Raw genomic sequence first — 26,978 nt, forward strand, 5'->3', positions numbered from 1 at the left:
AGTATGTCCTGAGAAGTAGGAACTTGGGAAGAACCCCAGGCAGGCCTATCAGGTCATGGCCATTTGGTCAGTAAATTCCAAGGTCTCTGGTACTCAGATTGTCTAGAGTTACCCTGTATAATATGGTAGACCTTGCCATGTAGGGCAATTGAGAAGACAATTAGTTAAAATTAAATAAAATTTTAAGATTAGGGGTGGCTTGGTGGCTCAGTCTGTGAAGTGTCTGCCTTGGGCTCGGGTCATGATCCCAGGGTCCTTGGATCAAGCCCCACGTCGGGCTCCCTCTCCTCCCCAACTCGTGCATTCTGTTGCTATCTCTGTCTCTCTCTCTCAAATAAATAAATAAAATCTTCAAAAAAAATTGAAGATTGAGTTCCTTAGTCACACTAGCTATATTTCAAGCCACATGTTGTCTAGAGGCTATCATATGGGAAAGCTTGGATATAAAACAAATATATATATGTATTACATATATAGCTACGGAACAAATATAGATATTACTGCAGAAAGTTCTGGGTTAGAGGAAAAGGCATGGGCGGCAAGTGTATATAGGCTCCGCTTTCCCAAATCTAAGAGCTGCATTTTCAGAGCTTATATTCTACCTGGGAGACTTGGGGAGTGGGGCAGATGATTAAACAGTAAACAGTGATTAGGGGCACCCGGATGGCTCGGTCGGTTAAGCATCTAACTCTTGATTTCGGCTCAGGTCCTAATCCCTGGGTCGTGAGGTTGAGCCCAAGTCAGGCTCTATGCTGGGTGTGGAGCCTGCTTAAGATTCTCTCTCCCCCTCTCCCCCTGCCACCTACTTCTCTGTCTCTTTAAAAAAAAAAAAGAAAGAAAGAAAGCAATGACTCAACACATCTTTTCATAACCGGAGAGAATCTCCAAAGAAGATAAGCTGGGGATGCGATAGTGTGCTGTAGCAAGAGAGAAAGGAGGGCTGTGAGCACTGGGAAAAACAGAAGTAGAAATTCTAAAGCAAAAAAGTGTTTGGTTTGTACCCGAAAGACCTCCCAAAGGTGGTGTTTGTGCCTGGAAGGTAGTGAAGGTAACGTAATGCAAGATCCGTTTGGAGATGCAGGCAATGGCAAGGTCTACAGGCAAGAAGTGGATTTGACTTTTAAGTGGAATGGGAAGAAATGGAACTCCTCTAAACAGGGCAGTGGTGTGATCTGGTACATGTTTGAAGAAGATTCGTCCGACCATATGCGTGGAAGGGCTGGAGGTGGGCGGAGGCGGAAAGACCAGTCAGAAAGCTGTGGCAGGTGTCCCCACACTCTGGGCGATCTGACTCCTTGGAGGGGTGCAGTGGAAGGAGGTGGGTGATGACATTTGCATGACGCAAAACAACAGAGCAGCTTGATTTGTAGCCAACAAACATTTATTGAGTGACTGCTGTGTACCAGGCCCTCTGCTAGGTCCTAGAGACTCAACAGTGACCGAAAGTGACACAAACCCATCCCTTTGTGGAGCTGAGATCTTAGTGCAGATGTTAGAACCATGAATACATCCACAAGTCCCTACATAGTGTGCTGGAAGGTGAGAAGATGGAGAAACAAAGCAGAGAAAAGGGAATAGTGAGATAGTCAGTAGCTGACAGATTGTCATTTTAAATGCTAGTTATTTTTGTCAAATTTGTAATCTTTGACTTTGGGGATTTACAAAGACATTTTGGAAGAACAAACAAACAAAACAAAGTGCATCCCAAAAGCAGAGTTAACAGGACCAAAGGAGCATGAGGGCTACTAAGGGTCTTGTAGTCCTCATGGAGTCAGTACAGAGAATCTCCCCACCTGCAAATCCATAGGCTCAGCTTCCTGCCTCTGGGCCATATTGCCAACATCGGTGGTCACGTTTTTGTTTTTTCTTTTTTAAATTTTAATTCCAGTATAGTTAACATTCAGTATTATATTAGTTTCATGTGTACAATACAATGATTCAACATTTCTGTGCATTACTTGGTGCTCGTCGTGGTAAGTGTGCTCTTCATCCCATCACTTATTTCTCCTGTCCTCCCCTCTGGTGACCATCACTTGGTTCTCTACTGTTAAGAGTCTGTTTTTTGGTTTGTCTCTCTTTTTGTTTTGTTTCTTAAATTCCACAAATGAGTGAAATCCTATGGTATTTCTTTTTGTCTGACTGATTTCACTTCATTCTGCCTGGTAGATCTACCCAAGTTGTTGCCAATGGCAAGATTTCGTTCTTTTTTACGGCTGAGTAATATTCTGTTGCAGATCTATATCTCATCTTCCTTAACCGTTCATGTATCGATGGGTACTTGGTTTGTTTCCATATCTTGGCTATCGTAAATAGGCTGCGATAAACATCAGGGTGCATATATCTTCTCAAATTAATGTTTTCATATTCTGTGGGTGAATACCCAGTAGTGGAATTACTGGATCATATGATAATTCTATTTAATTTTTTGAGGAACCTCCATACTGTTTTCAAAAGTGGGTTCACCGGTTTACCTTCCTTGTAAGAGTACGTGAGGGTTCCTTTTACTCTGTATCTATGCCACTTGAAATTACTCTCTTCTAGGATTTTTATGGTTTCAGGTCTCCCACTTAGGTCTTTAATCCATTATCAGTTTAGTTTTGCATAAGGTGTAAAACAGTAGTTGAGTTTCATTCTTTTGCATGCTGTCCAGTTTTCCCAATGCCATTTGTTGAAGAGACTTTGACCATTTGCATATTTTTGCCTCCTTTATCGAATATTAATTGGTCATATAATTGTGGATTTATTTCTTTCTGTTTTGTTCCATTTCTATTCTGTTTATTTCTATTTCTATTCTGTTCCATTCTGGTTATTTCTATTCTATTCAGACTTCCTATTCTGTCCCATTGATCTATGTGTCTGTTTTTGTGCCAATATCATCGTGGTTTGATTACTACACCTTTGTTTTTCTTCTTCAAGATTGCTTTGGCTGTTTGGGCTCCTTTGTGATTCTAGACAAATTCTAATATGACTTGTTCTAGTTCTGTGAAAAATGCTGTTGGTATTTTGATAGCGATTGCATTAAACCTATAGGTTGCATTGGGTCGTATGGACATTCTAACAATATTTATTCTTCCAATCCATGACTGTGAAATATCATTCAATTTGTTCGTGTTGTCTTCAGTTTCTTTCATCAGTGTTTGTAGTTTTCAGGGTACAGGTCTTTCAGCTCCTTGGTTAAGTTCATTCCTAGGTATTACTTTGGGTGTAGTTGTAAGGGGAACTGTTTTCTTAATTTCTCTTTTGGCTACTTCATGACTAGGATACAGAAATACAGCAAAATTCTCTATATTGATTTTTGTATCCATAACTTTACCACATTCACATATCAATTCTAGTAATTTCTTGACGGAGTCTTTAGGGTTTTCTATATACAGTATTATGTCATCTGCAAATAGCGGAAGTTTGACTTCTTTGCCAGTGGTCATGTTTTGAAAATAAATTCAGTATGTTTTCATCATAAAAATAAGGTATACCTCTTCTTCTTTCATTGAAAATAAAATTTGAAGTCATGGCTATTTTTATGAAAAAAGTTACTACAAGAATTGGAGAAGGGAAAGCTATTATAAATCCCTGATAGACAATAACAGGAATTTTCTTTATAAATGTCTCTTGTTAAGATATTATGATCATGGGGCACCTGGGTGGCTCAGTGGGTTAAATCCTCTGCCTTCAGCTCGGGTCATGAATCCAGGGTCCTGGGATCGAGCCCCGCATCAGGCTCTCTGCTCCGCGGGGAGCCTGCTTCCACCTCTCTCTCTGCCTGCCTCTCTGCCTAGTTGTGATTTCTCTCTGTCAAATACATAAAATAAAATACTTAAAAAAATATTTGAAAAAAAGAGTTAAAATCTAAAAGAGCAATAGAACTAATGAAGAGTGTGGAGCAGCTGGAACACTTCCACGTCTCTGAAAGGAGTCAAAATTGGTATAACTTAGAAAAACAGCAGAGGGGCACCTGGGTGGCTCAGTGGGTTAAATCCTCTGCCTTCAGCTCGGGTCATGAATCCAGGGTCCTGGGATCGAGCCCCGCAATGGGCTCTCTACTCGGCGGGGAGCCTGCTTCCCCCTCTCTCTCTGCCTGCCTCTCTGCCTACTTGTGATCTCCGTCTGTCAAATAAATAAAAAAAATCTTAAAAAAGATTATGATCATGGTTTTAAAAAAAATGCAGGAGTTCCTGGGTGTCTCAGTCAGTTAAGCATTGGACTCAGCTCAGGTCATGGTCTCAGGGTCCTGGGATGGAGCCCCATGTCGGGGTCTGTGCTCAACAGAGAGTCTGTTTAAGGACTCTCTCCCTCTCCTGCTGCCCCTCCCCCTCTTTCTAAAATAAATAAATACATCTTTAAAAAATACATAAATAAAACATTTTTAAAAAATACAATTTCAAGCATTACAGAAGGTTCTGCAATGAAAAATTAGTCCCTCCCATCCTGGCCCTGGATCCCTCAGGTTTTTTCCCCAGACGCCATCACTCTTCGGGGTCCTGGCATAGTGTTTTACGCACTGCAGAGCTTTAAGCACTGATGCCTGGTCCTGCCCCTCAGAGTTTCTGGTTGAATTTGTTGGGATATAACCCAAGCAGAGGGAGTTTTACTGTCTTCTCCAGAGTTCAAGAGTATAGCCTAAATACTAACATCTGTATGCATCCTTCAACAAAATATATGCAGATGATAGCAGGAGATTATCCACTGTTTTGCCTCTTGCTTTTTTTATCTTTTACATGTAAAATATATCTCGGAAATTGTTCCATGTTAATATATATAGCTGTCTATACCTTATTATCTTTAATGTCTCCATGTCATGTCATCATATGGAAGTGCCTTAATTTATTGAACCAGTCTCCTACTGGTGGACAGTTATGCTAGTTATTTTATTTATTTATTCATTTTATGAAGAGCATTTTTAAATTTTTATTTATTTATTTTTAAAGATTTTATTTATTTATTTATCAGGTTGGGGGTGGGGGACAGAGCACAAGCAGTGGGAGCAGCAGGCAGAGGCAGAAGCAGGCTCCCCTCTGAGCAGGGAGCCCAGTGTGGGACTTGATCCCAGGACCCTGGGATCATGACCTGAGCCGAAGGCAGGCATTTAAGTGACTGAGCCACCCAGGCATCCCGGACAGTTATGCTATTTAAAGGCATCTGTTAACACAAATAATTTTGTAATGAACCTTGTTTTTATTATTATTATTTTTTTTTAATTTCTTTAATGAGCATTCTTTTTTAAGGATTTTATTTATTTGACAGAGAGAGAGAGAGAGATCACAGGTAGGCAGGGAGGCAGGCAGAGGGAGAGGGGGAAGCATGCTCCCTTGCTGAGCAGAGAGCTGGACGCAGGGCTCGATCCCAGGACCCTGGGATCATGACCTGAGCTGAAGGCAGAGGCTTAAGCCACTGAGCCACCAGGTGTCCCTTTAATGAACATTCTTATGTATACATTCTTTATATATATTTGTATATACTTTTAAGAGTAAAGTTATAGAGGGGCGCCTGAGTGGCTCAGTGGGTTAAAGCCTCTGCCTTCAGCTCGGGTCATGGTCCCAGGGTCCTGGGATCGAGCCCCGCATCGGGCTCTCTGCTCCACAGGGAGCCTGCTTCCTCCTCTCTCTCTGCCTGCCTCTCTGCCTAGTTGTGATTTCTCTCTGTCAAATAAACAAAATATTAAAAAAAAAAAAGAGTAAAGTTATAGAATCAGAATTTGAATTATTGGTCCCAGGATAAATGGAATTTCAATTTTGGTAAGTGCAACCAAATTTTGTCCTTCAGCACCACACTAATAAGGGCTTTGCTTTTAATCTTTGCCAATAAAGACTAGTATCTTCTTTGATTTTGCTTCTTTTAACATCAGAACTAAAGTTGGGCATTTTCCATATGCTTAAAACATTTCTTTTTCTGTGAATATCTTCCTTTTCTCCCCCCTTTTTTCTAGTAGTATTGATCTTTCTTTTATTGGTTTCCAAGATCTCTTATGATTTGAAAGAGGGGAACCTTTTGTCATTGTAAATTTTTTCTGAATGTTATTACTGGATTTTTTTTTACTTATAATTTTTAAATTTTACATAATAAAATGTATGGTTTTTTTGTTTTGGAACTATAAAATATTATCTGGTATTTGATCCGGGTTCTGCAAAGTACTCGAGGGCAGGGAATGTATCTTCCTACTCTTGGATCCTCAGTGTCTGGTGCACGGTAGGTACTGGTTGAAGGAATAGTTGGTTGTAATCATGATGATGATGATGAAGGATCATTCAAGCTGATCGCATGTATTCCTCCCGGAAAAGTTAAGGAATTAATGGTATGCCCATAATTGAATTCCCTTGGTAGCTGGATGTATCAGTTTACAATTGAAGTACTAAGTGCCAAAAGGCATATTCCAATGAGTTCTCCCAAAAGGTTTCCTCTTGCCCCTTAAGCTCTGGCTCCTTAACTATGCCAAGAGAATTCTCCTCTTGAGATTGGTCCTACTGCCTTGGAACATCTTCCCCTTACCTCTTTCTATGACTTGCTGCCTCTCGACGTCAAACCCGGCCTAACTTTGCTTTTCCTTTTAGAAGCTTCTACTTAGTCTCCCTGCTACATTCCCTCGTAGCATCTGTCCCTCTCCTATACAGAAATTACCAAAACTGTCATAAAAGCATGTGTAGGTTATCACCTCTGGAACGTCTGTAAACCCCCAAGGGCTCTTCTTCCCAGATGTACACTCTCCCTAGGGATACAGAGGTGGAAACAAACAAACAAACACCCAATTTTCTGCCATCCTTGTGGACAGGAAAGTAGAACGGTACAGTCTAGTGTGTGTATGTTGGGGAGGGAGAGATAATAATCAATTTAGTTGTCCACAATACTAAATGACTGATATTTCAGTGGAATGGAAGAACTCGTAGATGTGTCTTTGCTTTGAAGTGCTCATGTTTCAGGTCTGTTTTAACAGTAGACGTGTCTGGCACAGAACAGGCTCTGAAACAGTGGTCCCCATGCCATCGTGCAAGTGTCAACAAGCATGGTCAGCAGCAGTGACCTGGTTTTTTCTAATCTTTACCAAACAGTCTTCTTAACAAACTGCCACAGCATTTTTGCCTGTTTTGATGGAGGTTTTACCAACACCGAAGTCCATCATACTTTTAAACTTAAATCAGAACATGTATTTCCATGTGTCTTCGTCCATGTGAATTGTTATTATAAAATGCCATAGATGAGTGGCTTAAAAACAACAGATATTTATTTCTCACGTTGGGGAAGCTGGGAAGACCAAGATCAAGGCACTGGCTTGTTCGGTGTTTGGTGAGAGCCTGCTTCCTGGTTCACAGACAGCCCTCTTTTCTGTTGAGACCTCACGTAGTCAAAGGAGCAAGGGGGCTCTCTGTGGTCTCTTCTACAAGGGCATCCATTCCGTTCATGAGGACTCCACTGTGATGATCTCGTCACCTCCCAAAAGCCCACCTCCTAACACCATCCCTTTAGAGATTAGGTTTCAACATGTGAATTTGGGGGCGGGGTGCAGGGACATAAGCATTTGGTCTATGAAGCCACATATCGAATATTTGCCCAAAAAAATGCTTTATTTGTGAGACAGGAAATACCCTATGAATTGCTTTTTATCAAGTGGCTATGTCCGATGCTTATGAAGTGTTCTTAATATAGTCTGGATTTTCTAACATTAATAGCGTATTGACATACCCAACAACACAGCTCCGGCTAAACAATCTAAAATTTGCAGCACATTTCTAAACATAGATTTGTTTAAACCAGATCGTCTCTGGTTCTTAAATCACCTCCCCAAGGTAGGTTAGCTGCTTAAGGGATGCATTAACTATTTTAGGTCAGTAGGGTACTTTGCAGATCTTTATTTCTAAATGCTCCATACCACTGGCACTTTTCCAGCCAAATCCCTGATGGCGTAGCCTGTTTTTAATATTAAGTCTCTCTGAACCAAAGTCATATCTTTCTGGAAGGTTAGACTTTTAGAGCAGTATATTAATAATCTAATACCAAATTACTGAGTCATTTGGCCTGCTTAAGTTTCTAACCCAGTAGCAAAAAATTATTTAAGCAGTCATATAAGAACGTCCCAATGTTTCAGTGGAAACTTAACATAATCATTTTAAGGCATTTTCTACAGAGAAATGTAATATGTATTACTGTAAAATGTTAACATTGGAGGTTCCAGTACTTTTCTTTTAATTCTTATTTCTTACCTGATGTAATTGTGCATCCATATTTCCTTCCTCCCTTTCTCCCTTTAGTGTGCATAGAGTCTTTCAGAAGATCCAGAGCTTGTCTTCCTTCCCCACATGCAAAAAACTACCAAGGTTAAATCAGCATATTACAGAAAGTATATATCCGCCAATCCTCTTTTATGCAACATAAAAAACACTTTCAGGGTATTTTGTTAGATAATTCAATTGCATTAAGAGCTTTTTAATTCTATTCAAAAATGGTATCATTACAGAAAAAAAAATTTAAATTAGCTCCCTGCATTAAAAACGGTGAATCCAACCTTACCTCTTCTGTTCATTTTGTGTCCTCCCAGTATTTTTACATGCATGAATGTATGTATTTATAGAAATGATACAGGGGCGTCTGGGGGGCTCAGTGGGTTAAGCATCTGCCTTTGGCTCAGGTCATAATCCGTGTTCAGTGGGGAGCCTGTTTCTTCCTCACTCTCTCTGCAGCTCCCCCCCTACCCCCCGTTCATGCTCACTCTCTCTCTCTCTCTGTCATATAAATAAATAAAATCTTTAAAAAGAAATGATATAGGTTTTTTATTTCTTTATCCTTTTAACCAAATATAATCATCAATAACATTTGCCTATAATGCTCTGCAGGCTTTGTAACTATTATTAATGTTATGTAATAATCTAAGTGTTGCATGGAACATAATTTTAGAATTTTCTTAAGACGGATCCCAGAGGTGAAATCATTATAGTCTAAATACATATTAGTCTGGATACATGTCTAGATACAAACAGAAAGAACATCGCTTTCCCAAAGGGTTTAATGAAAGTCAAAACACTATCAACAAGATGTTAAAGCATCAGTTTTAATGTATCCTCATAACATTGTGAATTGGTACTTGGCAGAGAGAACTCATTTAATGAGGAAATGGTATTGTGTTTCACTGAGCAGGCTGAACACTTTTTCCAGATGCTTGTGACGAGTTGATTTTTTGTGAATTTTGTATCCCCAACCTTTGTCTACTTAGATCTCCTGATCTCTGACTGTTTTATCAATTAATAGAACTTCTGTATACGCAAGAATATTTTAGAGGGTAGAATCTTTAAGGACTGAAGCCATAGCCTTTCCGACAACTCTGTGGTTCCCCGGAGGAAACAGATGACTATCCTTTAATGTCTTTGAATTGATTGTGCCTTGCCTCACCTGGGAGCGTTCCCCCCGGCAGGCAGGGGCCCAGATTTATTGTTTGATTGTTCTGTCACTCAAGGAAAGGCTCGCCACTGGCCATGTCATCTTCCGATGTGACCTTTATTTAGTGATAGAGAGCCCATTAAGATGTTTCAGAGTTTTATATGTCTGTCCAGTTAGTCAGTTACATTCCTTTTAAATATATCACCCAGAATTGCTTGAAGAAATATCTTCCTTCTATGCTGGCTTGATTTTCTTGAACAGTCTGTCTTACTAGACATTGTATGTATCGTCACGTTTTCTGCCGCGAAATTAAATTCGGTCCCCATAGGAAAAGCAGGGCTAGTGCGTGAGAAGTAACAGTCAGTAAACGGTCATACAATATGTCATATTTACAGTGTTTTTTCAACCATCTGTAAGAAAATTTTTCAGAATATTCTTTCTAGTAGCACCTTTTTTTGTTTTGTTTTGTTTTTGTTCTTTTTTTATATTCCTTTTTCAGAGGGGGGATCTAGCCTGGAGAATGTTTACATGACTTGCCTATAGCTACACCAAGGGTCCTTGGCTGTTTTAGGACTGGAACTTTAAATCCCTGGAATGAAGAAGTACAATCAATGAAAAAAGGATCTTCATAGAAAATGAGCTTCGATCATATCGAAATATAAAATCTCTCCTACATTTCTGGGAATAAGGTTGCAGTATACATTTTAAGTACAATGATTTTTTTTTTAAAGTGGTTTGCTTGTTAGGGGACATGTGTATTTAATCAACTGGTCATAGCTGACATTTGCACTAAGTTCATGGAGCTGGTATTTATTGAGGGTCACAATAAAACACCAAGTATATCTTCGGGCTAAGGTCTTCGTTTTCTTCTCTTGCTCACTGTACCAAGTCTTGATTAGCCATTCACCATCTGGGTCAATTTGCTGTTGGTGTTTTCTTAGTAAGGAGGCAACCTGAGAATGTTTAGGAATATTTAGAAATGTTTAGGAAGGCTCAGGAGGACCTTGTAGTGGAGGAGGTTTGAGACGTGGGTTGTGAGGGAGAATAAGCTCTCTGTCTCTCTCTGGTAACCCTTATTCATTCATTCAACACATATTTATACAGCATGTATGCTGTTCCAGCTACTGTTCTGGGCACATGGGGTAAATGAGTGAACAGAACAGGAAAGAAAATGTCTGCCATCATGGAGGTTTCTATTGAGGGGAGAAAGACCCCACATGATAAACATAATAAGCAAATGACATGGTGTGTCCGAAGGTAAAAGCACCATTTACAAGCACGAGTAGAGGAGGGTAAGTGGAATTAGAGATACTGGAGGGCCCTGGGGATTCATTTTCAATAGGATGGTCGTGGAAGGGCCTCATGGAGAAGGTGAAGTCGGGGGGCACCTGGGTGGCTCAGTGGGTTAAGCCTCTGCCTTCGGCTCGGGTCATGATCTCAGGGTCCTGGGATCAAGCCCTGCATCGGGCTCTCAGCTCAGCGGGGATCCTGCTTCCCCTTCCCCTCTGCCTGCCTCTCTGCCTACTTGTGATCTCTGTCTCTGTCAGATAAATAAATAAAATCTTTAAAAAAAGAGAGAGAGAAGGTGAAATCTGAACAAAGACGTGACGGAGGTGGTCACTGGTCGTGTGGAAATCTAGGGAGAGAGCATTCCTGGTGCCTGTGAAGCGATGAGTGAGGTTGGAGCAGAAAGAAGGCGGCTGTGTGTGGGGAGGAGGCCACAGCAGATGGCGGAGAAGCAGATAACCAGCAAAGGAGACTTAGACTTAGAAGGAGCAGCCAGCAGGTAAGAGAAGGACAGAGAGAGTGGTTTCTGGAAACCCCGTTGAGAAAGGGAATAAAGGATGAGGAATGATACTAAACAACCATGCTCGGTGCTCCTAATAGGTTAAGAAAGATGCACACGGAGAATTGCCCTTCGGACTCAGCCCCTATCGCTGACCGCCTTGATGAGCAGTGATGGTGAAGGGCAGGGGGAGAGTAGGTTCAAGAGAAAACCAGAAGAGAATTGAAGGGAATATAGGCAACAGCTTTGCGGCATTTTTTTTTTTTTTTTCTGCAGAGGGGAGCAAAGACATGGGATGGGAGGTGGCAGAGAAAATGGAATCAAAGGAAGGTTTCCTTGGGCAGAGAGGAGCGAGAGCATGTGTCTGCTGATTAGAATGACTCAGTGGGAAGACCGAAGGTAGTGATGTCCACGCAGAGTTTCTGACAGTATCTGTACTCACCATGAGTTCCTGTGCCAAAAACGTCCTGTGTCTGATTCATTCACTCCTTTTCCCTCATTTAATTTAAATTTTTTCAGCAGTATTTTAGGAAAAGTCAACTCTCCCAGACTGCGATTTTTCTGCTTCTTGCCTACTCATTTCCATTTTCATGGCTGAAAGGTAAAGTTTTAGGTAAGAAATTATATAGCATGAAACATTGCTGTCATCGATCACCATCAGTAAACATATATGAAAGGCTTAAAAACCTCCCTCAGCAACCCCCCCCCACCACACACAATGTTGTAAATACGAAGGGAAATTATTTATCCTATGCCTTAAATCCCAAACTCAAAATAACATTAAAAATGGCCATCTAGGGGCACCTGGGTGGCTAAATGGGTTAAGCCTCTGCTTTCGGCTCAGGTCATGATCTCAGGGTCCTGGGATTGAGCCCTGCATTGGGCTCTCTGCTCATCAGGGAGCCTGCTCCCTCCTCCCCCTGCTTCTGCCTGCCTCTCTGTGTACTTTTGATCTCTGTTTGTCAAATAAAATGTTTTTTAAAAAATGGCCATCTAATTTTAACTTTTTAAAAATGGTTCTTTTTTTTTTTTTTTTTTTTTTTTTTTTTTTTTTTTTTTTTAAAGATTTTATTTATTTATTTGACACAGAGAGAGATCACAAGGAGACAGACAGGCAGGCAGAGAGAGAGGAGGAAGCAGGCTCCCTGCGGAGCAGAGAGCCCGATGTGGGGCTCGATCCCAGGACCCTGAGATCATGACCTGAGCCGAAGGCAGCGGCCTAATCCACTGAGCCACCCAGGGGCCCCTAAAAATGGTTCTTTTTAGCGACATCAAATTTTGCAAATTTTGGACAGGGGTTCTTCTTCAAAATACAAACAGCCACATGCCTTTCCTTTAAGACATACTTTCATGGTAACAGCGTTTTAATATATTACTCTTAAAAAAAAAAATTCCTCTAAAAGATAGGTTAGTCATGTCTCTGATTTGTACTTTTTAGTAACTTCAGCTTCAGTGCTGAACACCAGCAACTGTTCTTGTTGATCATATACTCAGAAGATACTTGAATTCCAGCCAGCTTCTGGCAAGATTAGCTGCCAACATGGCTACCGAAGGCCAGCTTGCCAAAGTTATGTTCATTTTTAGGGAAAAAAGAGAAATTTAAATAGCTGGTTTCTTGACTTCCATTGTTTTCCTCTTCTACCTATCTAGTTCCCATTGTAGATGAGTAATGAAAAGAAGGCTTTACAATTTTGAGATTCTCTGAAGGGAGGAAAATTTCACGGTAGCAGCCAACTCTTTGAATGTTCTTTGCACAAAACAGCATTACGGTGATGAATAAGAAATGATCTGTTTCGTTGGACCTTCATTGTGCCTTTGGGGAAGATAAAACTTGAGATTCTGTGAAAATGTATACGCAGGGTGTGTGTGTGAGAGAGAGAGAGAGGGCACGCGTGCTCGGTTTAGAAAAGACAACGAAGAACTTGGAAGTCATCTTGGCATTTTATGACCATTAGAAATGGAGGGCGCCTGGGTGGGTAAAGCCTCTGCCTTCAGCCTAGGTCATGATCTCAGGGTCCTGGGATGGAGCCCCACATCTGGCTCTCTGCTCAGCAGGGAGCCTGCTTCCCCTCCCTCTTTGCCTGCCTCTCTGCCTACTTGTGATTTCTCTGTCAAATAAATAAATAATTTTAAAAAAAATGGCTACATGTATGCCTGGTAGGCAGTAAAAGAGCGTTTTCCATCATCAGTGTTTTCAAGTAGAAACATTAGTAGCAGGAAGGGATTGTGCTGGTTTTTATTTGTATGAACTGAGGCATGAGTGGAACCTGAATTCAGATTTGAATTCAGTTTAAAATCTGCCCCTGTTGATCATTAGCTTTGTCACCTTGGTCGGGTCACGGAACTTCTCTGTCCCTGGGTTTTCTTCATCAGTGACAACAGAGGTTAAAATTTAATATTGAAGTATGTAATGTTGGTGAATCAGCCCAGTGCCTAGCACAGGGTCAAAGCATTCATAAAAAATTAGCAGTTATTATTATGATCACTCATATAGATAGCCTAATCTTAATAAATTAATTGTTCTAATTATTAACATACCACTCTCTGAAAAACAGACTCTTGGGAGAGAGCACTGGATTTAGAAGGAAGAAAATCTGAGAACTCTGTTTAAGTGTCAGAAGACATGATTTTCCTCATAATGTGGACTTTACTAGCAACTTAAATGCCACAGGGATAAGGAGTCTATAAGGTGATGCCCTATAAATGAGAAGGATTCGGGGCGCCTGGGTGGCTCAGAGGGTTAAAGCCTCTGCCTTCCGCTCAGGTCAATCCCCGCATTGGGCTCTTTGCTCAGCAGGGAAGCCTGCTTCTTCCTCTCTCTCTGCCTGCCTCTGTGCCTACTTGTGATCTCTGTCTGTCAAATAAATAAATAAAATCTTCAAAAAAAAAAAAAAATGAGGATTCCCCAAATCCCTAATGCAAATGTGCCTCAGTGTGTATCTACCTGCAGAGGAAGAAAGAGGAGGGAATAAAGGAGGGAGAGACTGAAATTAGTCCTCTGGAAGAAGGATCATGTTAAACTACACTGATCTCTTTTCACTTCCTCAAATGGCTGAGTAAACCTTGTCCTCAGGCCTTAGCAGATGCGCTTCTGTCTTCCTGCACATTGCCTTTCTCAACACATTCTGAAGCTAACTTGTTTTTCGTCTTTTTCCTGTGGGATATTTCAGCTTCAATAACATCTCAGAATGTTGTCTCATAACCCTAACGAAAATAGCTCCTGCTCCCCATTATTCTTTTTCTCAGCCTGTTTTGTGTTTTCTTATTGGGATTATTTTTCTGATTACTTAAAAAAAAAAAAATTAATCTCCTTTTCAACTAGATTATTAGGCTCCCTGATGGGAACTTAGCTTTCATCTTTTCTGTCATATTCCCAGCATTGAACTTAGAGTCAGAGCACGGTACACTTTGACAAAGTAGGAAGTACTCAGTAAATGCATGTGGTTGGGTTTTGGTTTTGCTTTGGGTAACATTTAGTCCTTTCGTCAGTACCTAGGGCAATTGCAAAAAGTTTCTAAATTTCCCTGTGCTCTTGAGAAAATTGAAGCTAATATCTTAGCTTTTACATAATCATCAAAGTTACCACAGAGGAATGAAGTTACATGGATTTATTACCATGACCTTGGTTAATGTTTCACATTAAGCCAAATGGGAGGCTAATCACATTTGAGAATTTCATTAATTGAATGGGTATGAATAGTAATTCCATGACATTTGCAAACTAAAGTATACAGTATTCATGTAAATGTACTTCATCTCAGTGGTCTACCACTTTAAAATTTTTGGAGTCAGGATCTTGTCATCATTAGTAAACAGTTTATGCTTTTGTTGTAACCTCAACAATGCAGGGGTTAGCAATTCATTTTCTTAGAGATCCAGATCTCTTCACAGAAAAAAAAAAAAATCTTCTGACCTGTGAAAAGAGATGACAATAGGAGAAATAGAAGAATAGGAGAAATAGAAGAATTATCTCTGCCAGCTAATGCAAGCAAATAATACAAGATAGAACTCTTCCCATTGGTCCTTGGCCTCAGAAGTCCATCACATCTTGCTTTTTTCTGAAAGTGTGGGCCTGAAGAGTGTGGCAATGGGATGTCTATCTATCCCTGGCAGGTCAGGAGGAAACAATGGGAGTCAAACTTGCCATTGGCTTCTCATTATCCTATACATGTGGAGGGTCATTTGAAGTCTTGAGGGTTTGGGATGGAACATAGATTTATCTAGAATCAGGGTAGCCTTGGGATACTGTGAGAAATTGTTTTTTCCCAAGAGCATTGTTTTTATATGAAGATTTTCTACAGAAATAGATGACCACTTTGGGATCCAAGATGCCACTCCTGAATAGGCTTATGACTCTTACCCTTTTGGCTTTAAAAGAGAAAACACAAGAAAAAGAAAATACAAGAAAAAGATTGAAACAGAGTACAGCATCAAAAAAGCAAACTTTATAAATACAGGGGAAAAGGTGTTAAAGGAAAAGGGTGACACCTTTTTGTGCACTTATTTGGCATAAACTGGAAAAAGACAAAAACTGAAGAGTAGATAAAAAGCGTGAGTTCGGAGCGCCAGGGTGGCTCAGTCAGTTCAGCATCTGACTCTTGACTTCAGCTCAGGTCATGAGCTCAGGGTTGTGAGATGGAGCCCCGAGTTGGACTCCACACTGGGTGTAGAGTCTGTTTAAGAGTCTCTCCCTCTCCCTCTGACCCTCCGCACCACCTCCTCTCTCCCTCTCTAAAAAACTAATAATAATGAAAATGTTTAAAAAGCACAAGTTAATCCAATTTAACTAACTTTCCCATAAGCAATGCACGCATATTTGGAATAAGAATTCTGAGGATAAAAGTGAATGATCCGGAATGAGTTTTGGTAGACATCAAGTTGCAAGTTACATCTTAGAACTCTACAATGAGGAATGAAATATTAAGGTGTAGAAAAGGAAATATTTGTAGCTGAACATGGGAGGTAGCTTCAAGGACAAAACTATAAAAGACCAGCTAATCACATTGTAGCAACCCAAGAGATCCAGGGTACATCTTGTAATAACCTATTCTGGAGTTATGGAATGGCCTGCCAGCTGTTCCTGACTGAAGACTACTTGAGGCAGAATGACCCAGAAAGTCCATATGGTACCAAAGGCAAAAGCCTAATTAGATATATTACTTCTAACTGCATAAATCCACACTCCCAGAAGGAAGCAGATTAATTGTAATGCACATGTGGGGAGGGTGACTTTCAAAAACACAAGAATTCTGGAGGCTAAAACATGTTACTCTTGAATAGTGGTTATCTTTGGGTGGGAGAATTTAAAGTGACCGTTATTTGTGTCTCTCTCTGCAGTGGGTTCATGCAACTTCTGTAATGAAACAATTTTGCCATTTTGCTCTTATTAATACAAAGAATGATGGAAGAATTGTGACTCTTTCTATAAGCTACATTACACATCAGTTGAAAGTCCCATCTCATATTGTACAAGAGCCAAAAGTTAATATATTTGTTGCAAATATTCAAAAGATCTTTGCCAAAAGTCACAGTAGAGTTGTTGGGTTGTTTGTTTTTTTTAATGCTTTATTATTTAAACCTGGAAACAGGTCTCAACATGATTGTGCAATTAAAAGCTACATCTGATTATTAGTCAAGGACTTTTAAAATCTTATTTTGTTCAAAAGGGAAGGGGATAGCACACAATTATGTGTGTGTCGGGCTCTTCCTCTCCATATTATGGGGGTTCTTAAGGACAGAAACTTTGTATCCTCACTGAGGTGTGAACTGAACCTTCCTCAGGGTGATTGAGTTTAAAATGCCAACACTTTTGGAACACTGAAAAAAAAAATTTAAAAAATAAGTGAATAAAATGCCAACACTTGTGACAATGGGCCTGAGGCCCTTTTAGGGATAGAGTTGTGCTTCCTGGTAATTTTGTACCATGCTACTCCTGCTGAAAAGCTCTCTGGGAAGATTAGGGATCCCCTAGGATATGAGTTGGTGGGGGAAAAATACCTCTCTCTCCTCTTGTGAATCTTATCGGAATAAAAAATTGCAATGCATTTGGTATCTCCCATACATTTTACATTCATTTCACAAGAATATAAACATTCTGGTTATTGATTTATGATACTACAATTAAGGTGCATTCAGTCTGTAACTTTTGTTCAAAGCCTCTATTCTACTGTATTTTCTAGGATTTACATCATGAAGATTGGTCTTAGTCCATAGATGAAAGGTGGGGTGGGGGGTGCAGAGGAAGGAGGAATGAAGGAAGAGAGAAAAAGTAACAAAGATTTTCTTAAAAAACATCTTTCGTTTGCATGAGACTTTACAGAATAATCCCCTCCCCACCACGCCAAAAAAAAAACCAAAACAAAACTGTAATTTGGAAAGCAGTGATGGAATTTTATGTTTACTTTAAGAGATCTAGAAGTGTGCATTTCTTCAGAGAACTTTAAAAATGCAATCCAATTAGTAGAGAAAATTAGTATCTTCTCAAACTTCAGTCACCTTACTTATAAGAAGAACTTAGGCTAAATTATTCTGTAAATCTTAACTCGACCTAATCAAACAACCAAGCTTTGCAATTTCTTCATAGTTACTGTTTTGAAAATTCATACTGTTATTCAGTCTACAGACTTTCTTTCAAACGGTCTCAGTTGGAGAAGCAGTTCAAAGTCATTTTGAGCTCAGTTAAACTCCTTGCTTTGAGCTGTGATTACTTTCGTGTCCTAATTAAAGGGGCAAGTGGGTCTCCCGCATCTTGTTTGGAAAGTCACAAGGAATCAAGAGCAGGTTGATGCTGTGATTGATAAGCATCTTCATTGGTTTCTCCTGTCCAATAACGTGTGTATCATATTGCTTATTTTTGAATTGTCTTATGGCACAGGATATACTTTCTGCAGCAGGGTGATGGAAAGGGATCATTAAATGAAAAGATTGCATGCTTTGTCTCTGGAGAATGCTTCAACTGCAATGGCTACATGGCAGACATACCATGTGCCTGTTACTATAGAACTGAAAAGCCCTTTCCAGCTGTTTACACTTCGGATGCAAAATGGCAATTTGACATAGACTAACAGTGTGATGTAGGCATCTGCGTAAAAAGGCTACATATGGAGCATGCCCAGTGCGGTGAGTGCGTCCTCCGCCCTCCCCCTCCAGATCTCTGAAGATAAGGCTTGAACTTTGCACTTGCAAATGTCACTGCATACGTTTTGCACTAGGTTTTTTTTTTTAAAGGTTCTCTTACAACTAATTTCCTGTAACAATCCCAGAGAAGAGAATATTGAGAGTGATAAGATGCATCAAGTTTAGAACGAGTTGATGCCCGTCTTTGAATGCACTTGAAGTGTTCTTTATTTTTAAAGCAATATTCGAGTGTTTGGGTTTTTGGTTTTTTGTGGTTTTTTTTTTTTTTTTTTTTTTTTTTTTTTTTTTTTTTTTTTGCACCCCCGCGCCCGGAATGGGAAAATAAGAATTTCCTTGGATCAGAGTCCTCCGGGGTAAGGCGTGAAAGCCCCGGAGGCAGGAAGGGACGGAGAAGAGGGGCTTGCCCAGAGCATGGATAGGAAAGGAGCCGGGGCGCTCCAGGGCTCAGCGCGCACTCAGGATCTGTGCCCGGGGCTGCAGCTGCGGATGAGAAAGGCGCTGTCTGGCTAATGAAGGCCACCTGGATCAGGCTTCTGAAAAGAGCCAAGGGAGGAAGGCTGAAGAATTCGGATATCTGTGTAAGCTCAAGGGCTTTCATCTGGGGGAGACTCTATATTGTCGTTGCTGCTGCTGTCCTTCCAGTGAGTGCTGGCAGGGGCTCCTGCGATTTAGTAATCTGAGCCTGATTGCAAGAGGGAGCGAGGGAGAGTCCTGTAATTTTCTGAGCTCCTTTTCCTATGTTGTTATTTATTGCCAGAGAAGCTATCCCGGGCAAGTGTTTCTTTAGGCAGCGTTTATTAAATGTCTATTTAAAGTTAGGGGAAAAAATGTGTTGCTTGAGGATGGAGTGAAGCCGGCTGCTGTTGTCTTACAGTATTGTCAGTGAAGGTGTCAGGTGAACGGAAAGGTACCAAAGGATGCTTAAGGTTAAAAGGGGAGTCGCAGCAGAGAATTGAAGTTTATAACTCGTTAGGCTTTCTTTTATGTTTTTTAGTTAGTCGTATCTTCTTTCCCGTTGTAAATACTTGATTTAGCTTGCCGTCTCTTCTTGGAGCCATCCTTGAAACCCCTCTATGCCCTTCAGCTGGGCACTGCACCACGGAACCGGTTTAATTATAAAGGAACTTGTTCAGGCTTCCAGAAAGCATAGTCCTTGGAACCCTCAGGCTGGGGAAGGAATGGTAACTTGGTAGGCGCAACTATCCCAGGGAATGGTCTGCAAACGAGAGCACGATGTTTCTAGATGGCTTGCCCCAAAATGGATTATTTTCTCCTCTTTTCAGGAATTTATAGCAGAGTCGAGGAAGCTAACTGCTGTGTCAATGACACTTTTCCAATGCAAACATCATAGATGGAATCTGTTTTAAAATGCAAATTTTTCTCTCAAGGGTTCGGCAGACTCCTACACCAGCCGTCCATCCGATTCAGATGTTTCTTTGGAGGAAGATCGGGAGGCAGTGCGCAGAGAAGCAGAACGACAGGCCCAGGCCCAGCTGGAAAAAGCAAAGGTAAAACCATTTCTCTCCTGCCAAGGTCTTTGCCAGTCGTGCCGGGTCTGTGATGGGCCACCTGTGGAAGTTTCCTTTAAAGCATATGTTTGGACTCTTACAGTATGTCATCGTCTGATTTTAAACAAGTGCAAGAAAGAAAGGGTATTTGATTTCCTTGCTAGAAAAAGGCAGGGTGATAGATAAGAGTGGTCCTGGCTTTTATCTCATTTTATAATCCAACCAACTCGTTTCTGTAGATGGATATTTTATTTAGACACACAGAAAAGGATACCCAAATATACAAAGGGGAAAAATCTGCTTCTGGTAACAGAATGATTTCACGTCATTTTACCAGTAAACCATTCCTCTGCCCAGAAAAACAACTTTCTTCAAGGTGATGTGTATTTTCATAGGCTTGAACAGTCTTTCCCCCCAAATTTTACTCCATAGGTGTTCTATAGTAGTATTTTCGTATATTGAAAAAATAGATTGCATTATGCTTTTCAAAAATAAGCCATGAAAGATTTTATCAGTTAAAAAGTGTTCCTTCCCTTGGAACCTGTCCTTCTCCATCATATAATGGAGTGTGTATCTATGGAAGGGGGACTGGAAATCAGAGATAAGATCTGTAAGTACAGTATTAACCAAGACAGTGGTCGTTTCACTAATTATAACGATGTGAATTCTTTTTCCCATGCAGTCATTCGAATGGCAGCTATTTCTAAAAGCATAGATTGTCGTTCAATTTTACGGTGTCTTGGGTATACCCTTGGGATCTGGGTAACTTGGAAATGAACCCATTTCACATGGTGGTTGGTGTTCTTTTGAAAAAAAAAAATATTGCTTTGTAAAAAGAAGAAGTACTGTGTTGATCTTGCTTAAAAAAAAATCAGGGGTGGCATTAGACACTCTTGCTGGCTGCTTCTTCTGAGATGAGTAAAATCTCTGTGTGTTGCTATGGGAATTGTGACTTGGAGATTCTGGCTGGAATGCATGGACGGCCCTTATGTAATATTCATGACCTCTAGCACAGCTGCCAAAGTAGTTTGCCAGGAACTGCCAGGAGGCCTTGACTTTTAAAAAGCAGTCTTTCCATACATCAGAACAGTGTTCTCACCTCGGCGGGCAGGGCAGTCATTTCCAGATCTGACACCATCTTGACTGCAAGACAAGTCGTAAACAGCGGGAGTGGGGAGCTGATAAAGCTAGGTGTGGCCCGGTTGCCATCGACTAATCTCTCCCAGGTGTCCCCCATTTAAACCATTACGGGAGACACTAGGGATGGAGCTGGAGGGCATAATGCTCCGTGAAAGAAGCCAGCCGCAGAGGGATGAACCCCATGTGATTCCACTTAGAGGAGGCATCAAAAGCAGTCACACCTAGAAGCAGAGAGTGGCTCGGTGGTTGCCAGGGGCTGGGAGGAGGAGGAAGAGGAGGAGAGGAGGAGGAGGAGGAAGTGGTGAGTTGCTAATCAACAGAAAGTTGCAGTTATGCAAGATGAATAAATTCGAGCGATCTGTTGTACAACTTGGTGCCTGGTTAACACAACTGTATGGAGCGCTTCATATGTTAAAAAGGGTAGATCGCTTGTGAAACGTGCTTACACAATTAAAATATAAAATGGAGAACAACAACAGAGGTATGCCTAGCGAAGTTCCTTGCCACGTTTGCAGTGTAGCTAATATATGTCGAGATTGAGAATCTGAATCCTCGTATTTTGTATCGGGGTGCAAAGAAGAGTCTGGAAAAAAAAAACAGTCTGTTCCAGAAATAAGTGTTTTATTTGCACTAATTTATTCATGTGATTTTCACGTACCAAAATAAACCAGTTTCTCAGATTCGTATCACATGATTGTACAACTCACTGTCTTATAGGTTTGGTTTTCAAAGTCTTTAGTTATCTGGTTGGGGAGTTTTTGTCCATAACTGTGTGTTGTAACCCCTCAGTTAAAGTGACCCAGCTGTGTAGAAATTTTATTTTATTTATTTTTTTTTTTTTTTAAATTTTTTTTTTTTTTTTTTAAGATTTTATTTATTTATTTGACAGAGAGAGATCGCAAGTAGGCGGAGAGGCAGGCAGAGAGAGTGAGAGGGAAGCAGGCTCCCTGCCGAGCAGAGAGCCCGATGCGGGACTCGATCCCAGGACCCTGAGATCATGACCTGAGCCGAAGGCAGCGGCTTAAACCACTGAGCCACCCAGGCGCCCCATGTGTAGAAATTTTAAATATCCTTTAACCAGCATGGACCAAAATCCTGTTTCCCAAATCAAACCAGGTTCATGTTACTTGTCGTACAGACTAAAAAGTTTATCATTACAAATAACGTAGTTGAAAGAAAAATGAAGATAATTTAAAACCAAGGCAAAACAATCAAAACATTTTCTGTTTAATGAAAATGGTTTATTGACATCCATTTTTCTTCCTTAAAATTAGGGCTCTTTTTTTTTTTAAGATTTATCTATTTATTTTATTTTATTTATTTTTTTTGTTTAGTCTTTTATTTTTTATAAAGATTTTATTTATTTAATTGACAGAGAGAGATCACAAGTAGGCAGAGAGGCAGACAGAGAGAGAGGAAGGGAAGCAGGCTTCCTGCTGAGCAGAGAGCCCGATGCGGGACTCGATCCCAGGACCCTGAGATCATGACCTGAGCTGAAGGCAGCGGCCTAACCCACTGAGCCATCCAGGCGCCCCAAGATTTATCTATTTATTTTAGAGAGAACAGGAGCAGGGGACAGAGGGGGAGGCAGCAAGAATCTTAAGCAGACTCAGGGCTTAATCCTGACACAGGGCTCGATCTCATGACCCAGAGATCCTGACCTAGGTTGAAACCAAGAGTCGGACACTTAAACAGTTGCCCCACCCAGGTGCGCCATTAGGTCCCTGTCTTAAACCTTTGATGTATTCAAATAAGTTACACTAGGATAGGTGAAAATTTGAATATATTCTGAAAGACCATGAAAGGACTAGAATTTAAGTGTGCTTTATGTGAAACTCATGGCTTGGTAGGTCTGGTTTATTAATTAATTCCAGGACCTCTGAAGAAGAAATGCAAAAGAGGGGTTGGAGATGGCTTTTTCATTAGCTTACTGTCACTTTTTTTTTTTTTTTTTTTTAAGATTTTATTCTTGGGGTGCCTGGGTGGCTCAGTTGTTAAACCTCTGCTCTCAGCTCAGGTCATGATCCCAGGGCCCTGGGATAGGAGAGCCTAGGGCTCCCTGTTCTCTGGGGAGCCTGCTTCTCTCTCTGCCTCTCCCTCTGCCTGCTGCTCTGCCTACTTGTGCTCTCTCTATTTCTCTCTGTCGAATGAATAAGTATAATCTTTAAAAAAAAAAAAAAAAAAAAGATTTTACTCTTAAGTAATCTCCGCATGCAGCGTGGGGCTTGAACTCACGACCCTGAGATCAAGAGTCCCGTGCTCTTCTGACGGAGTCTGCTGCCAGGTGCCCCTCATTAGCTTATTTTCTCCCTTCCCCTCCCACCAGGCCTTTATGTCAGTACGACTTTGTGGGCCCTGTTTTAAAAGGAAGCTTTTAAAGTTTAAAAATACATGAATTCATCGTTTAATTTTAGATAGTCGAAAACACTTCGCACGACCATCTTGGAAGAATCAAAAGTTTCCCACACTTCTGTTGTAATCATTATAGATAGCATCCCTCCGGCAGGCAGACTTTCTCAGTGGGCGCTGTATCTCACTGCCCCCGCAGATCACGTGTGGTGAGATCCCCAGGAGAGGGCCTGGAATAAACCTCAGCAGCCCTTTCAAATCCTGGCCCTCTTTAAGTAAGAACGACATTACCCATTAATTGCCCTCAAGAACGGGTCTGTGAAATAAGGCGACAGGCGAGGAGTACAACTAGAGACGTTGCCTTTCGAAATTAAGTGACCTACAAAAGGTTCTCTAACCAGGCACTCTGTGATTCCTGTAAAAGCCAGTACATTTCGTTGTGGTTTCTCTTCAACTGGTAAACTCTACAGTGAACAAATTATGTATTAATTTTCAGACAAAGATAAATCAGCTGACCTGATTTTTTTTTAAGTTAAGTTGGTGTTTTCTTTTTTTTTTTTTTTTTTTTTTTTTTTAAAGATTTTATTTATTTATTTGACATACAGAGAGATCACAAGTAGGCAGAGAGGCAGGCAGAGAGAGAGGAGGAAGCAGGCTCCCTGCAGAGCAGAGAGCCCGATGCGGGACTCGATCCCAGAACCCTGAGATCATGACCTGAGCCGAAGGCAGCGGCTTAATCCACTGAGCCACCCAGGCGCCCCAAGTTGGTGTTTTCATCCCAAAGGCACGTTTTATTTTGTTCCTTTTCAGTTTTGCCATTCTTTGCGAATCTTGCCTTATTTAAGCTGGTGCTCTTTGATGTTTTTGTCTTCGAGACAAGTAATACATGGACTTAATTTACTCCCAGAGTGATCTTTTTTAAAAGGCCTCTTTATTGGGGTGTAATTCATTCACACATTGAAAATATACAATTTGGTGGTTTGGGGAATATTCACAGAGGTTGCAACCATCATTACGATCAACTTTAGAACATTTTCACTACCCTTTAAAGAAATCCCGTGTTCAGAGATAGGACTCGCGCACCTTTTTCCCAACCCCCTAGTCCTAGCCACTCTCCAACTTTCTGTCTCTGTAGATCTTGCATATAAATGGAATTGTGCAGTAGGTGGTCTGTTGCAACTGGCTACCTTCATTTAGGGATGTTTTCAGCGTTCACCCTGCTACAGTATATGTCAGTACCTCAGTCCTGTTTTTTGCCCTGTAATATTCCATTGTATGTATATATTTATCCGTTATCATTCTGTGGACATCTGGTTTGTTTCCACTTTGAGCTATTGTGAATAATGCTGTGATGAACATTCGCTGTACAAGTTTTTGCATGAACATATGTTTCCATTTCTCATTTGTATATATCTAGGAGTGGTGAAATTGCTGGGTCATCGGACCACCTTTTTTTTTTTTTAGGTTAATTGAAAGAATAACTTTTTTCTTTTCGCTCTTATTCCCCAGAACTGATGCCTTCCGCTCTAGGTGCAGAGACTCTGAGTTAGGAAGTCCGAATGTGGAAGGGATTGGCACAGACTTGAAGTAGGCTCAGTGCAGTCTTCTTAGTAGAATGGGTTAACGTGAACTTTTAAATTGACTGTTCTCTGATGAGTGCATAGCGCCTTGGTAGGGAAATGGTATTAGGCACCCTTGGTGAGTACACAGGCTACAAGGCCAGAGGCACAAAAAAGAAATAAGCAGACTGCAGAAAGCTTCTCCTGTTTGTTTGGGGAGAAAAGTCTTGGCCTTAGATCCTGCTGATAGAGTAGAAATACTGTCGGGGAGTCAGGAGCATCAGGGTGGGAAGGAAGACTGCCCCCTACTGGCGGGAACATAAAGCCCTTCCAGAATAGACATAAGAGTTCAGCTGAAAAATAGAAAAGTGGCCAGTGGCCTAATAAGTAATGTAAGCGAATGCCAACATAGGAAATGGCTGGCAGCAAGAAAATGTGGAACCTTCTAGAGAAAGTTGGGTTTTTGTTTTTTGTTTTTTGTTTTGAGATCTTGCCAACTTGAAAATGTCTTAATTCTAGCCTCACATTTAATTCCTAGTTTGGCTAGTTACAATATTCAGGTATGATGGCAGTGGTTCTTTGGAACTTTAAAAATGTGATTTTGTTGTTTCTGCCTTCCAGCACTGTTGATATGCTGACCAATGTCATTGGGGTTTTGAGGGTTTTGTTTTTTAATTTTCTGCAATATGTCAAGGACTGCTCTGCCTTTGGTATTTTGACATTTTGCCTTGGTGCAGCTCTCATTTATTATGGCGGGCTTCTCATATGAATATTCTTTATGAAGAGCCAGTCACTTCAGTTCTGGAAAGGGACTGATTTTTATTTTGATCATTTTCCCCACTGTATATTCTTCTTTTCTGGATTTTCTAGTTTAATAGGAGGTTTCTTTGGATTTTTTTGTTTGTTTGTTTGTCTCTCTGTTTTACTGTCTAGTCTCTCTCCATTTTACCTTCAAATCCATCCATTGAAATGCTTATATTTGACAATTTCTGATTCCCAAGAGCTTTCTTCTCCTCTCCTCTTTTGTAGCTTCACTGTTCTTATTCCATTGCTGTAATATTTTCTCTTACATCCCATGAGCTATTCATTTTAATTTTTCAGTACTGTCACTGTTCTTCAATCTTTTAAAATTTGGAATTATGTTTACATACTGGAGACTCTTCAGGGATGTGCTTTTTGGTAGTCTACAGGGTCTTGATCTTAAATATGTATAAAGCCCACTGGAAGTTCTAAGTGCAATAGCAAAGGTTCTTAGCTGCTCATCTTTTGTAGGTGGATTGGAGGGGAACGCCTTTCCTTTTGCCTGGTTCATGTTCTCAGACTAGAGTCTCCAGCCTCTCGGTACTTGGTGTTCTCACGCTTTCTACTTTGTTAACTGCCACTGTCACTTTCTATAGTCTACATTTTTGTCGACTCTCCTCGCATTTCCTGTTCTTTTTGTCTGTGGGTTTATACTTTCTCAAAAAAAAATATTTTTAGGAAGAAGCATATGTTCAGTTGACCATGTTTTATTCCCCCATAGTCATCAGTAAACATGTTGTATATGAAAGAGAAAATGTGTTTCTCCTATTGTCTTCATCCATAAAAGCCTTAGACAGTGGGAGAATCTGACCCAATTAGAAAGACTCCCTGAACCAGCCTTTTCAGAAGAAAGAAAAAAACAAAACAAAACATGAATATGTGTATTCGCCTTCAGCCTGAAGATGACCTTTTAATTCCAAAAATGTTAAACATGTTTTTAGAAAACCTGTCTGATTGAGCAACTTCTGTGGGAGGTAAGGACGAAGCGTATGTACATACTTTCTCAAACCTATCGGAGAGACTATTAGAATCCAGAAAACATATGACAGGTATTAAATGAGAAAGCTGCTCACAGGAAAACACCATGTTTCATGGGTAAAAACCCAGCAGAAAGTGCTCATCATAGAAAACACACGGTAGACCTTCTTAGGACGCTATTTTAGGCTAAACTCATTTTCCCATCATTGATCTCAATGCTGCCTTTCAGTTTTGTTTTTTTTTTAAGATTTTATTTATTTATTTGACAGACAGAGATCACAAGTAGGCAGAGAGGCAGGCAGAGAGAGAGGAGGAAGCAGGCTCCCTGCTGAGTGGAGAGCCTGATGCGGGGCTTGATCC

The 26,978-nt window shown here is 40.6% G+C and overlaps 1 protein-coding gene across 7 annotated transcripts in view; it reads left to right on the forward strand.

The window, feature by feature from the left end:
* CACNB2 (calcium voltage-gated channel auxiliary subunit beta 2) overlaps nt 1–26,978 on the forward strand; it is a 387,082-nt gene that overhangs the window by 238,620 nt on the left and 121,484 nt on the right. For 6 of the 7 annotated variants that reach the window (XM_046011563.1, XM_046011561.1, XM_046011564.1 and 3 more), the window contains one exon: nt 19,672–19,791. In XM_046011563.1, coding sequence (XP_045867519.1) covers nt 19,672–19,791 — 120 coding nt within the window. Of the gene's footprint in view, nt 1–18,344; nt 18,862–19,671; nt 19,792–26,978 lie in introns of those variants that run through there. The other variant, XM_046011565.1, reaches the window with a different exon arrangement.

The sequence above is a fragment of the Meles meles genome, chromosome 7, assembly GCF_922984935.1.
Source record: "Meles meles chromosome 7, mMelMel3.1 paternal haplotype, whole genome shotgun sequence".
In the NCBI taxonomy this organism is placed as follows: domain Eukaryota; kingdom Metazoa; phylum Chordata; class Mammalia; order Carnivora; family Mustelidae; genus Meles; species Meles meles.